The 24,152-nt window shown below is 36.8% G+C and overlaps 1 protein-coding gene across 5 annotated transcripts in view; it reads left to right on the top strand.

The window, feature by feature from the left end:
• The window catches only part of LOC131031362 (uncharacterized), a 64,683-nt gene extending 41,625 nt beyond the window's left edge, over positions 1 to 23,058 (top strand). For all 5 annotated transcript variants that reach the window (XM_057962459.2, XM_057962457.2, XM_057962458.2 and 2 more), the window contains exons 6-9: positions 21,314 to 21,411; positions 21,566 to 21,657; positions 21,855 to 22,028; positions 22,252 to 23,058. In XM_057962459.2, coding sequence (XP_057818442.2) covers positions 21,314 to 21,411; positions 21,566 to 21,657; positions 21,855 to 22,028; positions 22,252 to 22,423 — 536 coding nt within the window. In that variant the 3' untranslated portion in view covers positions 22,424 to 23,058. The remainder of the gene's footprint in view (positions 1 to 21,313; positions 21,412 to 21,565; positions 21,658 to 21,854; positions 22,029 to 22,251) is intronic.
• Positions 23,059 to 24,152: the final 1,094 nt, after the last annotated feature.

Here is a 24,152-nt window from a genome sequence, read left to right as displayed (position 1 = left end):
GTATCTCTTTACTTGTTTAGTAAATTGTACTTACTCCTTTATTGCTGATCTGATTAGTAAATATACTGAAGTCTTTATTAATTATAAACCTGTTCCTTAATCACTGTCCTCCTTGATCAATGCTTAAGTAAAAGGTACATAAATTTAGTTGATCAGCGTTGTCTTCAATAACAAATATAACAGATATGCATTGTCAATAAACAGCAATCTTTCTAGTAAGGGATTGATCAACATAGTGATGTATTCCTCTTTGACTGACTTTAATGACAAATTTCAACAATCTCCCCCTTTGTCATTGATGGCAACCTTTCAATGATATAATCTTGATTATACAATGCTCCCCCTTACTCCAATTTCTCCTCCTTTGACATCAATGGCAAAGGGTATGATAGTTCATTGAAGATCTCCTTTTTAGGTAGAGGTCGCCTTGGAAGGATAGGGTATCACCCATAACTTTTGTCTTAGAAACTCAAAAGTCTCTTTAGGAGGAGGCTTTGTAAATATATCTATCACCGACTCTTTGGTACTCACATATTCCATCTTTACTTGTTGTTCTGCAACTTGTTCTCTCAAGAAATGGTATTTTATGGGAATGTGTTTTGTCTTGGAGTGCATTACTGGATTTTTAGAGATATAAATGGCACTTGTCTTATCACAGGGTATAGATATTGGGTGATCATATTCTACTTTGATGTCCTTCAAGGTTTGATGCATCCAAAGTACTTGAGTACAACATGAGGCTGCTGCTTTGTACTCCGCTTCAGCGGTAGATAGGGAGATTGAGACTTGTTTTTTACTCAACCATGAAACAAGGCTATTGCCTAGAAAGAATGCATTGCCACTTGTGCTTTTCTTGTCATCTACACTTCCTGCCCAATCAGCATCTGTGTATGCTTTTAGAAGAGTAAAGTCTTCACTTCTAGGATACCATAGGCCAAAGTCCAAAGTCCCTTTCAAGTACTTGAAGATTCTTTTTACTACTTGAACAATGTGTTTCCTTGGTGGCTGAATGAAACCTTGCCACAATTCCAACTGCGTACAAAATGTTTGGTCTTGAGGCTGTCAAATAGAGCAAGCTTCCTATCATTGACTGGTATAGTGTTTGATTTGCTCAAGAGAGTCATCATCTTTACTTAATTTACACCTTGTGACCATGGGTGTACTTGCAAGATTGCATTCTTCCATTCTAAACCTTTTCAACATTTCCTTGGCATATTTTGTTTGTGAAATAAAAATCTCATCTTTAAGTTGAGAGACTTGTAGCCCTAAGAAAAAGGATAGTTCACCCAACAAGGACATCTCAAATTCTTGTTGCATTTTTTGAGCAAAGTCTTGACACATACCCTTTTTGCTTCCTCCAAAGATGATATTGTCAACATATACTACAACAATCAATTGATTATCATCTTGCACCTTGAAGTAGAGATTGCTATCTACTACACCTCGCTTGAAACCTTGGTCTTGCAAGTATTGTCCAATCTAGAGTACCAAGCCCTAGGAGCTTGTTTTAAACCATAAAGGTGATGAGAGCAAACTTCGTTCCATTTTATGCCATATTCTAGCCTATTTTATGCACATTCATACTCATTTCAACATTCCTTTCCCATTCTATTTCATACCATTTTGTTGCCTTTATGTTGCATGTGGTGACATGTATATAAGAGGTATTTAATATAGTTTTGAGATTGATTAATGAAAATTAAATATTGATTGATTTATTAATAAACATTGTTATTTCAAATCTTGGAAAATATATTTTGCAGCATGCTGAAGAAAGGAGAAGAATAATCTAGTTTCCTTTTAATATTTTGATATTTCTTTTGGTGTGATTAGTTTATTATTTTCTAAGTACGAAAAGTATAAAAAGGTTCGAGTACTTCCATATTTCATTTACTGTTAGATTGTTTACAGAGCTATTTACAGTTCTATTATGTCCATGTTGCCAAGCAGTGGCAGTTCCTGTTGCCAGAATCATTTTGTTTTGTTGTAGGTTTATTTTCATAGCTGCATTCATAACCACTCATCTCATGACTTTCACCCCTTTGTGGAATATAGCCGACACCTTTCACAAGCTTACAATCCTCAGATTGACAGGTAGATCAAGTTAAATCTAGTGATTGATTCCTCTTATTTCTTTAACACAATGTTGGCCTATCAAAAGGGCCTTCTTCAGTTTATACACATAATCTTTGTTTTCTGATAGGATAAATCCTTTTGGCAATATAAACTTCTTCTTCTAGATGCCCATTCAAAAATGCTGATTTAACGTCCATTTGGTACACTCTGAAGTTTGTGTGACAAGCTTATGCTAGGAACATCCTAATAGCCTCTAGTTGTGCGACCGGGGTAAGTGTTTCTTCAAAATCAATTCCTTCCACTTGTGCATATCTGTTGCATACCAGCCTTGCTTTATTTCTCACTACCTGACCATCTTCGTTCAAGATATTTTTAAAAATCCTTTTGGTACTTATCACATTCTTGTATTTGGGTCTTGGAACAAGTTTCCGAGTTTCATTTTTCTCTTTTTGGTTTAATTCATCTTCCATTGCTTCTACCCAATGTGTATCCTGGCTAGCTTCCTTGAAATTTTTAAGTTCAATCATGGAAAGTAAGGCCATGCGATTTGGTGTGGTTGCCAATCTTTTCCTTGTCTGAATATTTGTATTCATGTGACCAATAACTAGTTCTTCTGGATGACTTCTTTGAACAAATTCAAAGGTGTCTTGGGTGCCTTCATTGGTGTAGTAGTCTTCTCATTTTCATCTTCCTTTTCATCTTCCTCTTTGCTGTTTTCTTCCTCCTCATGGTCAATTTCTTGATCTACTTCTTTGTGATGAAGACTATCATCAACATGAACATTTTTTCTTTCAATCACTTTATGTAGCTGGTTATTGTAACACCTGAATGCTTTGCTTCTTGACAAATAGCCAAGAAATATTCCTTTATTGGCTCTTGTGTCAAACTGCCTTTATTTCTCTTCAGCTCTTTTTATATAACAATTGCAACCAAATACTTTGAAGTACTTTACCGTGGCAGCCCTTCCTTTCCACAATTCATATGAAGTCTTATCATGATTGACTCTAATTTGTGCTCTATTTAGGATATAAGCTGCTGTATGCTTTGCCTCTCTCATAACGAGTTTGATAACTTAGACTCATTGAGCATGGTCCTTGACATTTCTTGTGCAACCGTATTCTTTGTTTCCACATTTCCATTTTGTTGTGGTTTTCTAGCAGTTGAGAATTGTCTCCTAATTCCATGTTTTTCACAAAAAGCTTCAAATTCTTTTGATGTGAGCTCTCCCCCTTTGTTTGATCTCAAACACTTTATCTTCAATCCGGTTTTATTTTCAACTAGAGCCTTGAATACCTTGAACTTTTCTAATGCCTCAGATTTTTCTTTCAGAAAAGTGACCCAAGTGAATCTAGAATAGTCATCTATTAACAACATGAAGTATCTTTCACCATATATGCTTTTGGTATGAGTTGGTCCACAAAGATCCATGTGAATAAGTTCCAATGGCTTGGATGCTGAATATTCCTTTGATTTAAATGTGACTCTTGTTTGCTTCCCAAGTTGGCAATGATTGCAAGTAGTATTTGAAGGTTTACAGATTCTTGGCATATCCTTCATTGCTTGTGTATTGCTAATTTTGATTAGATTGTCAAAATTGATGTGCCCCGTTCGTTTGTGCCATAGCCAACTTTCATCATCTTTTGTCATAAGGCATTTCTTGCCTCTATTTTCACATAGGATGTAAAGATTGTTGGACTTGCTTGATTTTGCTATGATTCTCCTTCTTTCTTGATTTGGCATCCTTCTGCATGGAATCAAAGAGTATTGCCTTGATCACATAATTGGCTTACACTCAAAAGGTTGTGTTTTAAGGTTGTGTTTTAAGCCTCCCACATGTAAGACATTGCTTATCTTGGTTTTTCCATTATCAACACTTATGGTTCCTTTATCCACTATAGTTACCATAGCATTGTCTCCAAAACTCGCTGTCCCACCATCAATAGCCTTTAACTTGATGAATTTACTTTTGTCATTGGTCATGTGACATGAACATCTTGTGTCCACATTGTTGTGACCTAATCATACATCACCCCATTCTAGATGGGGACCCCCTACTTTTTAGGCCTTCTCGGTCTTTTGATTTCAATTTTTGGGGTTTTTTGGTGGTAGTCTCTCCAGTCTCTCTGCTTTGCAAGTGTTTGGGGGTTAAATTGATCAAGTTTGCTTTTCATTTGAGCAAATTTGGGTGAGTCTAGGGCTTGTTTTGTCAGTTTTAGGGATTTTGCCTTTAGTCCTAGATTTTAGGGGTTTCCTTTTAGGGTTTTAAAAAACTAAATGTTGCATTGAAGTCAAGACCCCCTAAGGATCCGACATGTGAAATTTGAGCGAATTCTGAGCTACTTTCATTTTTTCGAAAGTTCCTATTTTTTAGGGATTTCACTGCCTCTCGAAATGTCTTCATTTTGCCAAAAATCAAACTAACTATTTATAGTAATTTCTATTTTTAGTAAGTTTCTATTTATAGTAAGTCACTCTGCGTCCTGTTTTGGCTCTAATGCTAATAGTTTGAAAAGGTTTCTATTTTTGGAAAGTTTATTTGTGGCAGGTTCCTTGCAGGCAGACACTGAAGACTAGATATGCACAATCATTTCTAAATCCGGAAAAGTCGAAAAGTAGACAAATTGGATCAAAGTGGCTAAGTGAGGCATTCTTCCCAGGAATAGAAACCTTGAAAATCTTTCTAAGTATGGAATCCACATCAATCTTCAGAATGGCATCCTAACTGTGAAAAGTTGAAAATTGGTTAAGTGTGGAATGGATACAGCAAAATTCCATAGCCAAGGCAAAATGGCACCCATACCTGGAATAGAGTGTTTAAGTCACATCATCATGGAAAATGGAAAAAAGTCAAATTCCATGACTAAATAAAAAATCCGCCCAAAGAAGACATAGGGCACTAAACTCTAGTGGTTATGGAAAATGAATGAAGACATGAATTCCTTGCCCGAATGAAAAATGCACCCTAGAAGGAAGGATGGCGCCAAAGTGCTTGTGTTATGGATGAGGGAAAAATTGTTAGAATCAATGATAGTCCCAAAGACACTGAGAGGGGGGGGGGGGGGGGGTGAATCAGTGTCTAACCGGTTAGCAGAATATTTAAACTTATTAAGAAATTTGTATCCCAAAACAGTGTACCGGTAAATAAGAATTAATGCAGCAAATAAGAATAATAGAGACAGCATAGAGAACACACCATAACACAAGATATTTAACGAGGAAACCCGGTGTGGGAAAAACCTCGGTGGGATTTGTGACCTGCAATATTCACTCACTGGCCAATGAATAAATATTACTTACAATGAGGGGCTTGCACATGCAGGAAGGCTAGCAACCTAGAGCTCACTGCTCAACTACAAAACAAAAGTCTCACTGACTTACAAAATGGATTATCAAAATCCAATACAATGTACTGCTTCAAATCAGCATCAACTATGCCAGGTTCAATACCAATTTAAGCTCAGTCTATTACCAAAAACCTTCACTGTCAACTATATCACCTTATACAAAATTATCATCTCTCTCATTTCTACATCTCATAAAACTAAATGACCTATAAGATCTCATACATATATGAGTCTTTTACAATATGCTATGTCGGCTTTTACAAAAGATAATTACAATATAAAACAAGAAACAAAAGTTTATTCCATGTCGGCTTGAGTGCCGGTATGCATTATTGCCGCTGCCGGTGTATGTAGAAGTCTATTGCCGGTGCCGGTAATTGCCGGTGGGTTGATAGATGATTGCCAGTTGGTTGCCAGTTGGTTGCCATCAATGACAATATCAACTATTCTCATAAGAGTGTAGAATGCCAACAAAAACTTGTGAATTCCTTGCCAACATGAAAATTGCGTCTAGGAGAAGAGGTTGGGTGCCAAAACTAGTGGTCCATGGAAAATAAGCAAAACATCAAATTCCCTCCCAAAAGCAAAATAGAGCCTAAGGCATGAGTAAGGCGCCAAATAGAGGAGATGAAGGAAAATGAGGATAGCAAAATTCCTTCATCCTATGGATTCAACGCCCTTGCCTGAGGATGGGTGCTAAAATGAGTGCCCCTTGGAAAAGTAAAAAAGTTCAAAATCCTTGGTTAAGTAAAGAATGCGTACAAGTCAATAGTCAAGGCACCAAATGGAGGTCAACGTGGAAAACATGAAGAGTGGAGAATTCCTTGCCTTAGTGAAAATTCCGCCCAAGGAGTCAAGTTGGGCGCTAAATGTGAATTGGCATGGAGAATGTAAAAAAATCAAGAATTCCTTGGCTAGCTCACAATGGCGCCCATGGAGAGATTAAGGCGCTAAATCCACATGCCAATGGAAAATGAATGAAATGACGAAATTCTACCACAGAATGAAATCCACGCCCAAGTCCACGATGGAAATTTTCCAAGGTAAAGGGGAATTTGAAGGCCAGGAATGGAATGGAAAAGCAAGAAATCCCCTCGGGAAAAAAATTTTTTAGGCACCAAATCTCATTAGAATTCGAAAATTCTTGTACTGGACTCGGGTTGTAAATTTTAGGAAAGTTCCTAATAAATAGGAGATGGTGGGAAAGCGTGGAAAATTTCCTCAAGCGCAAGAAAAGTCAAGCCAAATGGATGGATAAGGTGAATCTCGAGAGAATCCTACAAATTTCCCCCCAAAATTCAAAAGTGGAAAGTTGGTGAGTTGGCTAGGAATATTCTAAATCATGACCCATAACTTAATGCACTAAAAGAAAGTTCCATTTTGGAACTCAATTATGACCGATTCGCATTGCTAGGACCCATTCACATGGCGCCTTGGAGAGGAAAATATGACGTGTAATTAATGCGATTACCAAATTTGATTCCTCCTAACTTAGCAGCACATTGGAGAAACTCTATATAAGCATGAAGGTACAATTCATTACTCACATGCGAGTTTCAAGAAAGAAGAGTTGGAGAGAAGGTGAAGAAAGTCATACTTAAGAGAATTTTTCACTCTTTTCCAGGATGGCGGAATTAAGCAAGGCCGCTACCATCACTAGGCAGACACAGATAAAAGCAGAGCTGAAGGGATTCCTTCCAGATTCAAAGATGGTGTCCAGGTGGAAGGAGATCATTGATACAAATTTAGGAACGTTCAACATGGCTACCTTCAGGCTACCTTCAGAATCAGGATGTTCGGAACAACAGGGCATAGTCCATCTCCCATAGCTGCCAGGATTGTCAGAAGTGGAATTGTTGCGACAACTGGTTTTCCTCCTGCCATCCAGTGTCCAGACTTGATTTTGGAATGTGCAAAGCATTACAATCCGGAGAGGAATACAATTTCAACATCAGATGGCAAGTTGCTGGCGACCTTGACTCCGGAAGCAATTGGTGAAGCCTTCAAAATTCCTTCACACCATTCCATGACCGATAGGACCATGAATGGAGCTAAGGTAGTATATGAGGTAGGTCCTAACAGATGGGCAGACATCATTAGCAAGAGTTGGTTGCTGAGACCTAGACCGCACATCTCCAAAATGCCGAAGACGCTCACGATCTTCAAATTCAAATAGGAATACGTGGATCTGATAATGATGCAGAGCAGGATAATGGTGTGTCCACATATCATTAATTTTGAGCCATGGATGTTTTTCTACATCGGCGAGATTATGAATGCCAATGGATTGGTTGACCGGGCTAGGTTAATCAGCCACTACGTGTATGAACAGCTAAAGGATTTGAAGGAAAAGAAGTCCCAATCCTTCTTCATGAGTTCCAATGTAATTTACATGCTTGTGAGGATGGGAGGCTTTAATGGCCTGCCGACAAAAGGAATCATGGGTTGCGGACTAGCGCGGCTGAAAGTGCACGAATGCTACCCCCAGCTGCACCTCTACAATACCAATTCTTTCAAGCTGGTGAATGACACCTTCACCATGTATTTGACAAGACTTATGCAGAATGAGCTCCACACAAGGGTGTCACCACAGGCTAGGGCTCTAGTTCAGAGATTCGGAGCCACGTTCCTACAATTTCCAAAGTTTACCTACATTAGAATGCAAGGATTCTCATACCAGTCCTACAACTTACCAAGGTATCCATCCGACAAATTGGTGCTACTGGAACTCATGAGGCAATTGACAGCCCATGACCAAATGCAGAAAAAGAAGCAGTCTATTGAATTTCCAGCTATCATAGGTGACTATGTGGAGGTGTGCTCGAATCTCGAAGTGGCCGAGAAAGTAATAGAGGAGTTAACATTTTATCGCCTGGCATTTTACACATCCAGAGCTAATTATGATCCTTATTGCCAAATCAGAAAGGTTGCCAAAGTGAAATTTATACATAAGTTTCCTTGAAGACTATTGGGCAGGTGCCAAGGATGACCTTGAGGTCAGGAAGAAGATGTATTCCAGGCTGCCCTTGCAAACAATCGGAATAAGTGAAGTAATGCAGGTGCTTGATCAAGTGAAGGAAGATTCGGACTTGGTGCAACCAGAATTCGAAAAGGTGAAAGATCAACCTATACAACTCCCAAATTGGTCAGAACCAGAAGTTTATGATTTGGATATTTTGGCCAGACCGGTTTTGAAATTTTCTAAACATTGGGTTGATCGGCATATAAGAAGGCTGAAAGAAGGAAATGTCCACCTGACTTTCCAATTGATGGGAAATCTTGATTCCCACGAGACTACATGAGGATCTTCACAGGGCCAAGGTGAAGAAGGAGAACTTCAGCTTGATAAAGGGAAGAATGCTCCAAAGAGGCCGAGGACGACAAGGAAGAAGGATGTTCAACAGGAAGCCCAACATGAAGTCCATCAAGAAGTTCAGCAGGAAGAACCACCGTAGAAAAGAGCGAGGGTGGAAAGGATGCAGTTGCCAGCTAGTTCTTCCAGTGTGCGGGAGGTAGAAATGTTTTCACAAGAAAATCCAATAGATCCACCTCTAGGTAACGTTCTTGACAATGCTCCAGCACAGGATATTCTCAGCGTTGGTGCTTCACATAGACCCAATCAACCAGGAGGTTAGAGATAGGAAATTCCTCCTTATCAAGAAGGAACTTGCCTGGATAGTTTCATGGAAGCCATCCTTGGGGAGATGGATGAAGAATCGCAGGAGCATGAGCAGATGGAAATTCATAGTCTCTCCATTCCCACTCCTGATTGGCTGATGGATAGATTAAGGAGGGAGCCGGAAAAAGAGATTGATCCAACACGGGAGTTAGAAGAGCTTTTGAAAAGAATGGATCAGCCGGCAAAGAAGAAGGCTCCCCGAAAATTCTCCAAGGTCGTAAGGGATGGATCTGGATCCCGAACCTTGCATATAGTTGAGCCTGCAGTAGACAAAGACAAGAATGAGATTATGCCAGAAGATTATGTAATTATACAGGTTTATCTAGGGCATGCTTCCATTGGGCATGTAATAGAAGACTTCGAAGGATCTTCCTTGGCCATGAGAGAAAAGATGCAAAAAACAAAGGCAAAATGTAAAAGGCTGAAGGAAGAGAATAGGGCCTTATGTGAATATATTAAAAGTCTCAAGCGGTTGCTCAGAGAAGCTAATCCCTCATTTATTCCTCTTTCTTCTCTTCCTAAGGAAGTCGTTGATGACACAAAAGTAATCAGGGTAATGGCCCAAAGTTCCAGGGAATGGGTGGAGGACTTCTTTATTGCAGCTGGGAAGTTCATTGAAGACTTAGCTCATCTTCATACTAGATTTGTTGCCCTTCTAAACAGATTGGAGGTAGTAGAAGGTCTATGGGAGGACGTTCACATCTATTGGGACTTAACCATTCCATGACTCAGGGATTTAATGAAAGTTCCGAAGCAAACACTAATTAATGGGAAAGTAATTCAGGAGAGTGAGGTTTATAACTTTTCCCGATGGTTCTGTGCCATTTGCTCCGGAAGGAATACCTTTGAAAAGTTTAGCATGGAGTGTTTAACTTTGAAAGACTTATTTAGAAGGGTGCCAGAAGAAATTATTAGCGAGATTGAAGCATTGTTTGCAAAGAGGCTAAGTAAGGATGGAGTGACAGTGAATTCCTTGAAATACCAATTCCATGAATTCTTCTTTGTAGGTTCATTTTCTAAGGAACAATTTTTAAATGTTTCTTCATTTTCCAGCACAATAAAGAAAACATAGGAAATGGTGGCGGAGTGGGAAAACTTCTTTTCCAAGAGCGAGGAAGAAATCACCTTGATGGAGTTCGACATTGAAAGTATGCCAAGTGTCTCCATAGGAGAATTGGAAGCCGTCATCGCTAAGTTTATCACGTACGCAATTAATGAGTGGGATAACAGTTGCTCATTCCTGGACGAGAATCTTTTGATTAAGTAGTGGTGGCACATTTTTTAGCTGGAATATTTTGACTTAGTGGTGGCTCGGTCAATGCATGTTGAATGCATGAAGAATCTTTTTGCATGCAACCACCGCATTAATGATTTTATGACAGATTCCTTCCGCATGTAGCCGTCGCATGGAGAATGATGGGCATTTATTTCTGCATGGGGAATATTCATTATTTTTGGGCAAATTTGGTGTAAGGAGTCCATTTAATGCACAAATGGATGCCATTTTGGGCTTATTTGAATTAATTGTAGATGGGCTTAATGGGTATTAATTGCTGATTCCCACCTTGTTGCACCTTGAGTGGGGAATCTTTTGGGGGAAAACCCTAATTAGGGTTTTGCATGTAGCCAAGGCATCAAGCCTATATAAAAGGGTGACCCCCCTCACTTGAAAAAAAAGAGAGATTGATTGCAAAGATTGTTGCTAAGAGTTTTTGAGCAGTCACTTAATACATTGTTCAATTGTTGGTGTATTCTTGTGTTGTTTTGAAGCTTGCATGGTCTCAATCTCTTCATTTAGATTAGATTTGTTTTCAAGTTGTTAAATGAATAGGATTTGATAGGATTATTTGCTGCAGAATCTGAGCTCATACCTTTTGTATGCAGCTGATTGTTGCTTACTCTGTAAGGTTAGTTTGAGCCTACTTTATGTGTGTACCTAACTTCAGTTATCGGGTGAATGTTGTTCAAGTTGATGGCATTCATTGGTAATCTGAAAACCTATTACACAACCTTGGAAGATTGCACCGCCCTCGTGTAGTTGTGCTATGCTGGCGAAGCGAAGTGTGGTTGGATTTTGCTCAAGTGATCCCGTCTCTTTGTTCTTAGGATTAAATTAGACTTAGCCTAGCTCTCTAAACCCTTTTGCCATTTACTTTCAGAATATTTTAAATCCGAAAAGTCTCAAAAGCATTGTTCTTTCAAAGCCATATCATTTGCATCAAATCCTTGAACCTGCAAATTTGACAAAATCTTCTGTGAACATACGTAAGGCCCCTTGGATTACCAGTAGAACACATACACCAACTGAGTCACATCCATGTATGAAGGAACCTTGGAGTTAGCCGTTTGATCTCATCGCAATCTTAGCATACGGTTTAACTTTGTTCAAGAGATAGTAAGGTGACCGTTGGTAACTTTATTCTGTGTTAGGCGTAGTCATAAAAAACACATCAACACACATACCATTGGTCTCCATCATCTTGGGCATGCAATGCTGTTTGTATCAGCAAGGATCTCTCCTTTCTATTTCCTCCTTCCATATCTTTGAATTTTTCTCCTCTTGTGCTATGAAGGTTTTCTTCACTTCATCATGCTTTGATGCACTTGTAATGATGGTTCTACAAAATCATGCTATATGCCCAAAGTTGTTACATCTATAACATTCAACATTGTATAATAAGGGAGTAAAAGAGTTGTAATTCATGTTAGCCTTTTTGGTGATATTCCTATTCTTGTTCCAAGTAGAATTCTTTAGGTGAGTTCTACAATTTATAGCCTTGTGACCAAAATTTTTACATGTAAAACGATAACCAACAAAGTTATTCTTCTTCCTATTTATGTGATTATGTCTTGGATGAAATGCCCTCTTAATTTTGTCCTTGGAAATGTTGCTTGACTTATGTGGAACATGACTCTTCTTAGCTTCTTTATTCTCCACAGACTTTATCATAACTTTAACATATCTTCATTCTCCTGATTTTTTAGGTGATTCTCCCATTTTGCTGCTATTTCCTTTGATGGAACCTTTGAGTGCATTAGCATAACTTTTTGACCTTTCTCGAAATCCTAGCCCTGTGTTAGATGTTGATCTCTGGCTGTTAATAATATCGTCCAAGATTTGTGAACTTTCTCGTACTTGAGGTTTGTTTTCAGTTTGAGGGATGCTCTCTCCAATTCACCTATTAGAGAAGCTACTTGAGATTCAAGATCGCTACAAGCTTGTTCCTTATACTTCAATTGATACCTCATTTCTTCCTCTACTTTCTTTGCCTCATCAATTTGAAGTTGCAATTTGTTGATTTGTTTTTCTATTTCTTCAAAAGTTTTGGTCTTTGTACTTTCCTCTTGAAACAAGTGTTTATACTTTAGAACCTTCTTCCTTAGTCTCTCTATTTCATCTATGGCTCGATAGAGCTCTTCTTCAAAGCTGTGTTCATTGTCACTTTTTGGATTAGGCTTGACACTTTCATCCTCATGTGAGAAGTTTGCATTGTCATTATGTTTTAGAGTATCTTCTTTTGTTTCAAATGCCATGAACATCATTTCTTCTTTATAATTATCCCAGTCACTCTCATCAGATGAGCTATTGTCCCTATATGCATAAAGACTCTTTTTGTTTCCATTATTCCTTTTCTTATTCTTATCATACTTGTAGTTGAACTTATTTTCTTTTCTTGGGTAAGGCTCTTTTTTGTCATTTTTTTCACTTTCTCTTAGGTATGGACAATTTTTAATGAAGTGTCCAACTTTCCCACATCGGAAACATTTAAATGACAACTTCCATTTGTTCTTTCTTCTTATTTTTTGAACAAAAAGGGCTTCCTCTTTGTCCATGTCTTCATCGGAACTTTTACTTCTTGAAGGTTCTTTGTTCTTCAATTTTCTTGTAGCTTTGAATGCTGATTCCCTTGCTGATGAATTTCCTTTTCTAGTCCTCATTTCATAGGCTGTAAGAATTCCTTGTAGTTCATCCATGGATAGCTGGTCCAGATCCTTCATTTCTTCTATTGCGGAGACTTTAGAATCAAATCTATCAAGGGGTGACCTTAATACTTTTTGAAGTATTATTGGTTCATCTATTTCCTCTCCTAGACCTTGTATTGTATTGACTACCTTGTCAACTCGAAGGAAGAATGCTGCAATTTTATCCTCGTCCATCATCTTGAGGCTTCCAAATTCTCTTTTATGACGTTGAGTTTTGCCTTTTCCACCATAGTGTCTCCCTCATAGACGTTTCTCAGTTTATCCCAAACTTCCTTTTCTGATTGACAATGCATCAAGTTTCAGTTCACTTAGTCCACACCAAATTGCATTTTTTGCTTTTGTATTGTTCTCATATGCTTTCTTCCTTGCTACATCTAATGGAGGATTTGGAGCCTTATACCCATTCACCACTGCTTGCCAAACATCATATCCCAAAGAGCTTATAAAAGTTTCCATTCTTAAACTCCAAAACACATAGTTAGTTCCATCAAACAATGGAGCTTTGCTTGAAGAGAGTGTTGTCCTCATTTTTGTTTTCAAAAATGAAGGACCATTACATGAAATTTTTTGTGAAAAAATGAAAAAAATTACTCTATGGCACGCTTCCCGAGGCAGAATTTCGACTATTCCTTGGACTGGCTTAATCCTCAGTCCATCCTCGAACTACGTTTCGAATTTCGTCAAATTCTGGGTTCGTTTGCTATGTCTTTCCTTCAGTCGGGTTTTAAAACCCCAACTGCAGGTGGAGAATTTTCTTCAAACTGCAAGTTTTAATGATATTCATTGTTTTGGTCTTTGTAGGGGAATTTTTGACCAATTACATGTGCACTTTTATTTCAAATATGTTACTTGTAATTTATTTTAAATTTCCCCTTTGTTGTTTTTATCTTTTTATTGTTTTTTGGTCATTTTTAGTTAAAATAGGGATTTTTTGGCTCAACTGCAAGTAAACTTGCAATTTGGTCAAAAAACCCCTACTTTAATGGTTTTCACATGTAATAGGGATTTTAAATCCCCATTACATATGTGCAAGTAAACTTGCAGTTTGGTCAAAAAAACCCCTACTTTAATGGTTTTTGCATGTAATAGGGATTTTAAATCCCCATTACATATGTGCAAGCAAGTATAACTTGTTGTAGGGATTTTATTTCCCATTTACAAGTATTTAAAACTTGCAGTTTGCTCCAAAAAACCCGATTTTGCCTTGTAAGTGAAAAAGTGACAATTTAAAACTTGCACTTTGGTCCAAAAAACCCGATTTTGCTCATAAAGTGCATTTTTGACATTTTAAACTTGCTATTTGGCCAAAAAATCCCGATTTTGCCTAACATGTTGAAAAAGTGAAATTTTAAACTTGTCATATCCTCCAAAAAACCCGATTTTCATTGTTTCATACATTTTAAACTTGCTATTTGTTCCAAAAAACCCGAATTGCAAGGAAAAACATGTTTTTTGAAGATTTTTAGCAAATTTTTGTGGAGATTTTTTGGGAGATAGAAGGCGTTTTGGATTCCTTCCTATTTCCATGCATTTTTAGACACCTTTCACGCCACATGGAGGTTAAGTTTGCTGGTTTTTAGGTTTATAACAGCAAACACGTTTTTGCTAAAAAACCACGTTTTTCTTCATTAAAAATGCCACGAATCAGCAATGTTATGAATCGTTTTGGCTTGGTATGCTAAGGCATTGAGGTTAGAAAGAGTCTTGGCCATTTTCCATGCCATTTCTCATGCATTTGCTGCCACGTTTTTCAGTTTTTGCCATTTTTTCAAAAACGTGGCTAGGGTTTTGGAATACGGTTAGTTTCTTTTTAAGAGATATTCTTCTTTATTTCAAAGATTGATCATCTTTTGGAGAGGCATTTTTAGATTGGAGCAAGGTAAGATTTATTTTCTTCTTGTTTCATTTTTCTTGTTTTCTTGTTTTCTTTTTTTTTCTTTCTAGTTGTAAATTTGTAAATGGTTGGTTCTTCCCCAAAAATCAGATTTTGTGAGAGAGATTTTCCCTTTTGTAAAGCAATTTTAGAATTGCATTGTTCTTCCCCATTTTCCCTCTTTACTTGTATTCGGGATTTTAAATTCCGATTACAAGTTGGATGAAAATCATTGTTCTTCCCTTACGGATAAAAGATTTAACCATCTTTTTTTTGAAATCCGGGTTGCAAGTTGAAAGTTCTTCCCATTTTTGCATTGGCAAAGTTCCAAGTGATCTTCTTGAAATTCATTTTTACCTATCCGCTTTCAATTCCCTCATCCGTACATACCAATTCATCCACTCATTTCACATCTTCATTCATTTTCCCCATTTAAAGTCTACTTGCAGTCAGCCATCCAGAACCCGAAATTGGTCCAAAATGCACTCAAAAAACACTTGAAAATGAGTTTTAAAGGTCCAATTACAAGTGCAAACTTGTAGTTACCCATTACACATATGAAGTTGCATGTTTGTTCCCACATTTGCAAGTTAATGCTCTTGTTTTCCCCACACATGTGATGCAACTTCCAAAACCCGAAATTCACTGGTGAGCCCGTTTTTGCATCAATTTCTCTCTTCCCTTGTCAGTCCGGTTTGCACACACGATCTACCAAATCAATGGATTAAGGCATGGGCCTTATTTTGCAAGCAAATTTCAAGAATGAAGGATGATACAAAGAAGAGATACAACAACAATTCATGGTTGAGAGCATAGAATGCTTTCAAGACAAAGATGGTCATGACATGAAAAGAGGAAGGCAGCCCGTTCCCTCTTGAAAAGCTAGTATTACCCCAAGCAAGAAGACAAGGATGCAAGTTCCCGTTCCGGTTCAAGATGTCTTTACCAATCTAGAATACTTCAAGTTCTAGCATCCTGAAGCGACATGAAGATCATCACAGACAAAGGATGATGCAGTTAGAGTCGTGTCTTTAGACACATGGAATAGTTTTAGTTATGCATTTGTAATTTCGTTTTGACAAGTTACATGTAAAAATATTTTTTGTAAAATGCAAGTTACACATTACTTGCACTTTTGTAATTACATGTAAGACAACTACAAGTTGTGTCCAATTAGGACTGTAGTTGGAATAAGTCTTAGTTAGTTAGAGTAACTCTTAGTTAGTTAATGAAGTCTCAGTTAGTTATTGAATGAGTCTTGGTGGTTGAGAGAATCTCTCAAGTTAGTTAGGATCCTCCCACCTTTTTCTCAAGGCTCCTCTTCTATAAATACTGGAGGAGTCTATTGTAATATTTATCTTTTGGAAAGCAAGCAAAAACTCTGCCAAATTTACAGCAAGAAGTCTTTGAGCTTATGCATGTGGATTGAAAGTTTTTGAAGAATAATAAAGAAGGATTACTCAAGTTTTGAGTCTTTGAGCTACATGTTTGGGTTTGAATCTTTTATTTCTTCTATGCAAAGTGTTTCTAAAGGAGCTTAGTCCAATCTGATTTGAAGTCTTTGAGCTGCAAGTAGAGAAGATTAATTAAAATAGGAAAATCTCTAGAAGGAGCAGCAAGTCTTTGAGCTTGCGTCTATTCTTGAGGAAAAGTTACTGTTTGATAAGAAATAGCAGCAAGTCTTTGAGCTTGCATTAGTTCTTGTCTTTGTGTTAAAAGAATAAATTATTCCAGTCTTTGAGCTGTTGTTGTTTATTCATTGTAAAATTTAGTATAGAAAAGGGTAGATAGGACTTCCAATAGTCAAGTCTTTGAGCTTGATATTGTTGTCCCGTCCCGAAGGAAGTGACGGAAGTCTTTGTGCTTTCAGGAAACTTCATTTCCTTTCTCTTATTTCACTTGAAAGTGGTTACTGCTGTTATTCAATCGCTATCCTTTTCTGTGAAGAGAAAAGGATATTGTCTTTCTTGAAAAAAGAAGAAAGATTGCTATCCCATCCCATTTTATTTTTCAAGTTGTAGTTAGATAGGGGGAGCGTTCCCTTAATTAGGAGAGTTTTTACTCGTGTGCTGTGGTTGAAACCACAATTTTGTATATTTCCCCTAAGTGTACAAAATTTTCAACCAACAGAGAGTCCATTAGAGCCATATTGCTATTTTGATCTTCCTTCTAGTTGGTTAGACTAGTTTGAAGGAGCCGGCTCTAATACCAATTGTTAAGCACACAGTAATACTAAGAGGGGAGGGAGGGGGGAGGAGGGTGAATCAGTATAACAATCACTTTTTCAAATTTAAGCTTTATTAATAAAATATAGCAACAGCTTAAATGTAATGAAATCAAAGACACAATATATACGTGGAAACCCTAAATAGGGAGAAAACCACAACAATAAAATTGCTTTATATAAACAATAGTTTCTTTACAACTTGTAGAGGCACCAATCCCTCATTCAATTAGAGGCACCAACCACCTAAATATGAAACACTAACTTCACAAAAATGAAGCGCAATCTTCACACAAAATTTCTACAACAATGATGATCATAATGCTGTATCAAAACTGATCAAAAGTCTGTAATCACTGCTCCACAAATCTGATTCAAATTATGCACAATCTTCCTTCATGAATTTCTGCTTTTACTTCCTCATAAATCTGCAATCTCTCCACATTAATGTCTGGTGCACTAGATGATTATCCTTAAAACTCATTCACACCTCTTATACGCACGCAACTCAAAACAATGAATTTAATCTCCTTTTATATCTCTTATGTGTCCTTTCACAAAAGTCACGTCTCTTTAACAACCATCGAATGGTTGTGATTTTCCTAATAACATTTTCTTAAAACTATAGCTGCACTTGTTAAAAGAATGATTATGCGATATCCCCATCTAAACATGATAGAATTTAATGATAAATAATAATACAATTAAAAATAAAAATATTGTTGAGACATGGACCAGCTAGGACTCGAACATAGGACCTTCCATATGCTGCTGGAGTGATACTACCACTGAGCTACTGGCCCCTCTTGGACCAGTCCATCGTCGGTCCGGGTGTGGCTTATTTCCAACACCAACACCCCCCCTTAAGCCACACCTCTCGTGTGCTTGGGGCTCCTAGCCTGGACCTGGCTTTGATACCATGTTGAGACATGGACCAGCTAGGACTCGAACCTAGGACCTTCCATACGCTGCTGGAGTGCTCTACCACTGAGCTACTGGCCCCTCTTGGACCAGTCCATCATCGGTCCGGGTGTGGCTTATTTCCAACACCAACAAATATATATATAACTGAATAAAAGAATAGAACAAAATCTTAACAATAATAATAAACAAGATTAAATTACAAATGATTGAACCAAGAAGAAGTGATTAGGATTATCAGAAATGATAGGTGTCGCACATCTACAAGAGATGGCAGAAGAAAGAAATATGGACCACACAGGAGTCAATGGATTTGAAGAAAAAACAATATCGGGTATGGCAAATGAATGATAAACGTATTTGTCTCTAATTTACAGTGGTTGACTAGTCAATTAGCCGATGAAATAAGATAGTGCAATTAGTTTCCAGGGGATATCAAGTATGAGAACCACGATTACTAAAACGCAAGCTATAGTAGCAAAGGCAGCGGATGACACATGACAACGATTATGTTAATTAAGCAATATGGTAATCAACAACAAACAATAGTCATGAAAGAAATCGCTTATTCAAGAGTTGTGTCCCCTCAAAGCTGAAAAGGTGCGATCTGTTTAAGTTCGAAGAGATATGTCTCCTAACGTCCAAAGGATGTTGCCATTCAGTTTGTAAGCTATATAATGATTATTGATTCCATTTTCGAGGGGATATACTGATTATCTCTTCTCCTCTCACCCTTGGGGATACACTCTGTTTGGAACCAACAGCCTAACGGCCTTTCTGGTGCAAGTACGACCACATGTATTAGAAATGGAAGAAATATTGGAGCAGAGCCTGTCATCTTTAAGTCCAGAATCTTATACAGTTATAATTAAACAATTGCCTACAGCCATAACAGTCACTACTCCATTAAGTCATAATTGTAGTAATTAGTATTGAGTCATTATCCTCAGAAATACCGACCAAGTCGAATATCATAGTAGTGCTTCAGTCTATCTCTGAGATTGATATCTTTCTAAACTAGTAGATTGATATCTAATAAATTACAGTACTGTTATATTACTCTGTTTAAGAGGACATAGTAGATCTAAAGCATCAGTTAGTCTATATCTGAACCCTGTTTTGACCATATAACATTTATAGAATTGTCAGCACTAAGCACCAAAAAATAGAAAGAGGTGACGGGTAATTAAAATTCTGATAAAAATCTCTGGGATCCCAATAGGGGACATTACAGATTAATATCTATAAAAAATTGTGCCTTTTCCTTAAGTGACATTGCACCTTTCACAAGATCTTAATTCAAATCGCACCCTTTGTATATTTAATCGCACCTTTTGAAACTTAAGACAACTGATGTCTAATCAATTAATTAGTTGTTATACATAACAATAATATGGATCACTGTCATTCTCATTGCCACGTTTCTGTTTTTTGAATTCTTCTTCTTTTAGTTGCCAATCTCAGATTGCTGACTTGTATCTCTTTACTTGTTGTTTAGTAAATTGTACTTTCTCCTTAATCGCTGATCTGATTAGTAAATATACTGAAGTCCTTATTAATTATAAACCTGTTCCTTAATTGCTGTCCTCCTTGATCGATACTCAAGTAAAAGATACATCAAACTTTTTTGATCAGCATTGTCTTCAATAACAAATATAACCGATATGCATTGTCAATAAATAGCAATCTTTCTAGTAAGGGACCGATCACCATAGTGATGTATTCCTCTTTGACTGACATCAATGACAAAGCAATGACTGTTCTTTTCCATGTTCAGTTATTGTTGGAATCAAAAGGCAATGACTGTTCTTTTCCATGTTCAGTTCAGCTAGAAGCATTTATTTTGAATTTTTTTAAGAAAAAGCCTTAATAATCTGGCTGCAATTTTCTTCACTTTGTAAAGTTGAAAGGCATGTAAATGTTTTGTTATGTTTAAAACTTTCAAGTTGTTATTGAATGTGAATGATATCTCTGATTTTGTTGAACTTTATTTTGTGTTTTTTGCATCATCGCTGACCATCTAATCTGTAGAGCTTGTTTAATAATCTCAATTTTTGGCATGGACAACCTGAGGCCTAGGGCATGTAGTTAAGCTCATAACCTGCGGTGTTGAAATCATCTACAATGAAAAATGGAGAATAACCACTTAGTGTTGAAATCATCTACAACGAAAAATGGAGAATAACCACTTAGCACCATAACCATTAATGGAGATATTTTTCTCAATAAGGCAACTATGGAGGATTATAAGATACAGTCAATATGTGTATACAAAACTTCAAAAAAGCCTTAGCCTGCTGGCATCTTCTCTAAGATCCTTTTCAAGTCTGAGATCAGCATTACTCAAAAGGAAGCCTTGAATGCAATTTTTGTATTCTTGTGTGCTGCAAATCCAAGTCTAACAATCATCAAGGAATTGTAATATGCTACTAGAGATGATTATTTTAAATTTGCAGCAATTGTATTGTTATTGGTAGAAATGTTGAAGAATACCATGTGACATGCCTATATTCTCATTGTGTATTTGAGGATTTGGATCTCATGGATTAACATCAGCATAAAAGTAAAGAAAGCAGTAGAACTTACCACTAGACATTCTGACCTTCTGCAGGATTGTTAAAAGTTAATACTGCTTGTTATTAAAGGTCCCTTTTTTTTGTTTTACCTGTCTCTGGTCACTTTTATAGCCAAGCAGTAGGGGACTTCACCAAGATCTTTCTTATTGTACTGATAGGACAATGTGGCCAACATTACAGGAATCTCCAGTACTCTGAGTACGGTTCCAACAAGACCCAAATGAAGCCTGTTAAATCTGAGTGTGTTTACCTTGGTCCTTACTAGAAACCATTTTGTTGAAATGAACTGTATGTTTAGTATCATGTCTGTGATTATATTTTGCTGAGTTTGAGTCTCGGTCAAATTTCGGACCACTGATTCTCTGCGTAGCCCAAAACTTGGACTCTTACCATCATGTCCCTACGATCACGGATGGACAAGATTTCATCACATAAATAACAACAGTAAGAAGGTGATATTTACATGTGTGGCATAGGCATCATAAAATTTATTAAAGCATCGATGCTTCCTTTAACCCATAAAAAGATTTTGAGGGTCTGAACATATGCTATGTGCTTTCCCTTTCTGCTAGTAACCTTCTAACTATTCTATGTAAAATCTCCTTTTCAATACTCTTTTGCTTGTTGACTTAATAGATAGTGCTGGAGTACCAGAACTAGTACAAAAGATGCAAACAATGTCAGCTATTCCCTGTTTTGCAGTGATGTTGGCACTTTCTCAGCCTCTCACATCGGTGAGAATTTGATGCACCTCTGTTTTTACAGTTGGAGATTATATGTATTCAGTTTGTGTCAAACAGATTTTTGCATTATTTTATTGAAGATTCCCATTGACATATTATTTACTCCATACACCCTTTTGAACATATTGCGCTTGACTTTTTGCAGATTCCTGTACATGGTTATACTGTTGTAGGCTCTAAGTTGTTAAGTTGGGCATCGTGTGATAGTAGAAAGCCAGGACGATCTAAAAGTGGCAGGTGTGGAAGAATATAACTGATTTTTTTGTTTGCTCTTGAATATTAAACTTGAGGTCACGCATCTCATTCTAGCAGTGGATTCACTTTTTTAATTGTGGTTTTTAATAATGAATAAATAAATTCGCAGAATGTGAACCTTAAAATAAGAATTCATCACATGTCAAAATGAAACTATCTGAGCTTCTTTTATTTTTCAGTGAATGCTGGGTTTTGCATTCAACAGCTGAGTATGCTAATCAGATCATTAGCAAGACTGGCCTAAATAAGCCTTCAGATGATATACTGAACAATGTGAAAAGGGACTTGTTTGGGGAATTTCAGAAAACAGTCCCAGATATAACTTCTCCATTTTTCATGAAAGCTCATCGATGGTGAGAATTTGGTTTCTGCGGCTGTAATTTTCTACTCTTTATTCATTGATAGTTTATAGTTTAAGCATCAAGATGGTATTATTGGTCTATTCCATCCCCAACAGATTCCTGTAAACGCTTTGTACATTAACAGCATCAAATAGAGACTCAATTTCAAGTAACAAAAGTAAAAAAGACTATCAACTTCCCACTTATGCTTCTTAGCTCAACTGATTTTTGGCAGGGGCAGTGCCTTTCCAGCAACTAACCTTGCAAAGGATGACAAGTGTCTATGGGTGGAGAAGGAGAGACTGGTTATTTGTGGCGACTTTTGTGTTTCTCCAGATGTTGAAGGTGCCATATTGAGTGGACTAGCAGCAGCTTCAAAACTTTCAAAAGTCTACAGTACTCTGTAGCTGCAATATAATTGAAGCAAACTTTTTAGGGAAAAAATAATTCTTTTGACAGTGTATGATAGGTCTTATTCTATTTTATTTTTAATTTATTTTTTAAATGAACCTGACATTTTTTAAAACTTGAAAATCTTGACAATTTTTTTTCCATCATGAATCCTCATTTTTTTTGGTTGCAATAATCTCAAATTATTCCTATTTTCTTAGGGTTTATTTTGTGTATAGAAGTAAAAATAAAAGTTAAAAATTTCCAGGAAATTTTTTAATTTTTTTCTCCAAGAATTACTCCCAGAAGAGTAAGGAATGGTTGTAGTGTCTTCTGATTTTTAACCAAGTGATCAACTAGAAAAGAAGGATTGAATTCTGTTTGCATTAGAGGACAAACATTGTAAAAGATTCAAGGCATAGACTTTGCAGCCACAATTTTGTAACTTTATATTCATGTCACCTTGTAAGATTTATTTAAATGATATGCTACCACTGTCACACTAAACAATATTCCAATTACAGTGCTACTGATAACTGTTGAATATCGATGAATAATTATCAATGTTCTATACAGGTCTATCTGAATTTGTAAAGCAGCTTGGTTGCAATTTGTTATGAACACAAAGATCAGTTATGGAAAGTTTGTTTTCCATGTTTGTTTTCATTCATAATGGTTCTTTCAATTTTAACATTCTTATTGAATTGGCCATAGAGAATTACCGCATCTCTTGATGTTTTATGGAGCAGCAAAAGAGTGATGATCTGCAGATCATCTACAAAACACAATAATGCATAGTATTGTAGAAGACTCTCAACTTTTTGTTTGATTAATTTGTGAAAGGAAATGTACATATAAAGGAAATAAATTAAACCTGAATCCAAAACTAATACTGAACTCACTATCTACTAATAACTAACTATTGACTAACTAAACTATAATTAAATAATGTTTAGTTTTCTTAAATTTGCCCACATAATGAACATTAGAAAATTACAAAGCAAGAACACAAAACAATTTTTTAAAATTATTATGTCGTTCTCCCTTGTAATGAACATTGGGAAGAATATGAAGCACGTCTTGAAGTGTTTGAAATCGATCATGAGCAAGGGGCTTTGTGAATATCTTGATGTTTTGTACCTTTGCAGTGCAGCATACAAGACCGATCAACTCTTTGATGCAGTGTTGAATTTCAATATGCTTGGTCTTGTTGTGAAACACTAGATTTGTACTTATCTATAAGTAATTTGGTTATCACAATACAACATAGCGGGATCATTGTGTAATTGCTACATATTTGCTAACAATCTTTTGTACCTCAGGGCCTAGTAAATGATAAAGGTGGCTGCTTTGTAGTTACGCTCTGTGGTATAGAGTGACATAGTAGGTTGTTTCTTGGACTAACAAAATATTTACCAGAGAACCAAAATTAAAAGTATAACCAGAAGTAATCTTCTGACCATCTATAGAACTTGGTCAATCTAAATCAATATAGCTAACCAATCTATGCTCCTCTGAATACTGAAAATGGAAAGTATAATTCAATGTTTTGTAGAGGTATACAAAATTCTCTAAGTGGCACTTTAACTTGTCTCTATAAGTTCTAACAAGAATTGAGATGCCAAATTGGTGTAGGAGCACCTAGTATTTAGTCATTATGTTAATTAGATGTTTGAGTCTCAGGAGTTAGGGGTCATGTTATTCTGGTTCAATAAGGTCTATGGAGACCATTTGTAATGTCATTTC

The sequence above is a fragment of the Cryptomeria japonica genome, chromosome 11 (assembly GCF_030272615.1).
Source record: "Cryptomeria japonica chromosome 11, Sugi_1.0, whole genome shotgun sequence".
Lineage (NCBI taxonomy): Eukaryota > Viridiplantae > Streptophyta > Pinopsida > Cupressales > Cupressaceae > Cryptomeria > Cryptomeria japonica.
The sequence above is the reverse complement of the archived record's forward strand: the minus strand, read 5'-3'. Positions and strand labels throughout refer to the sequence as shown.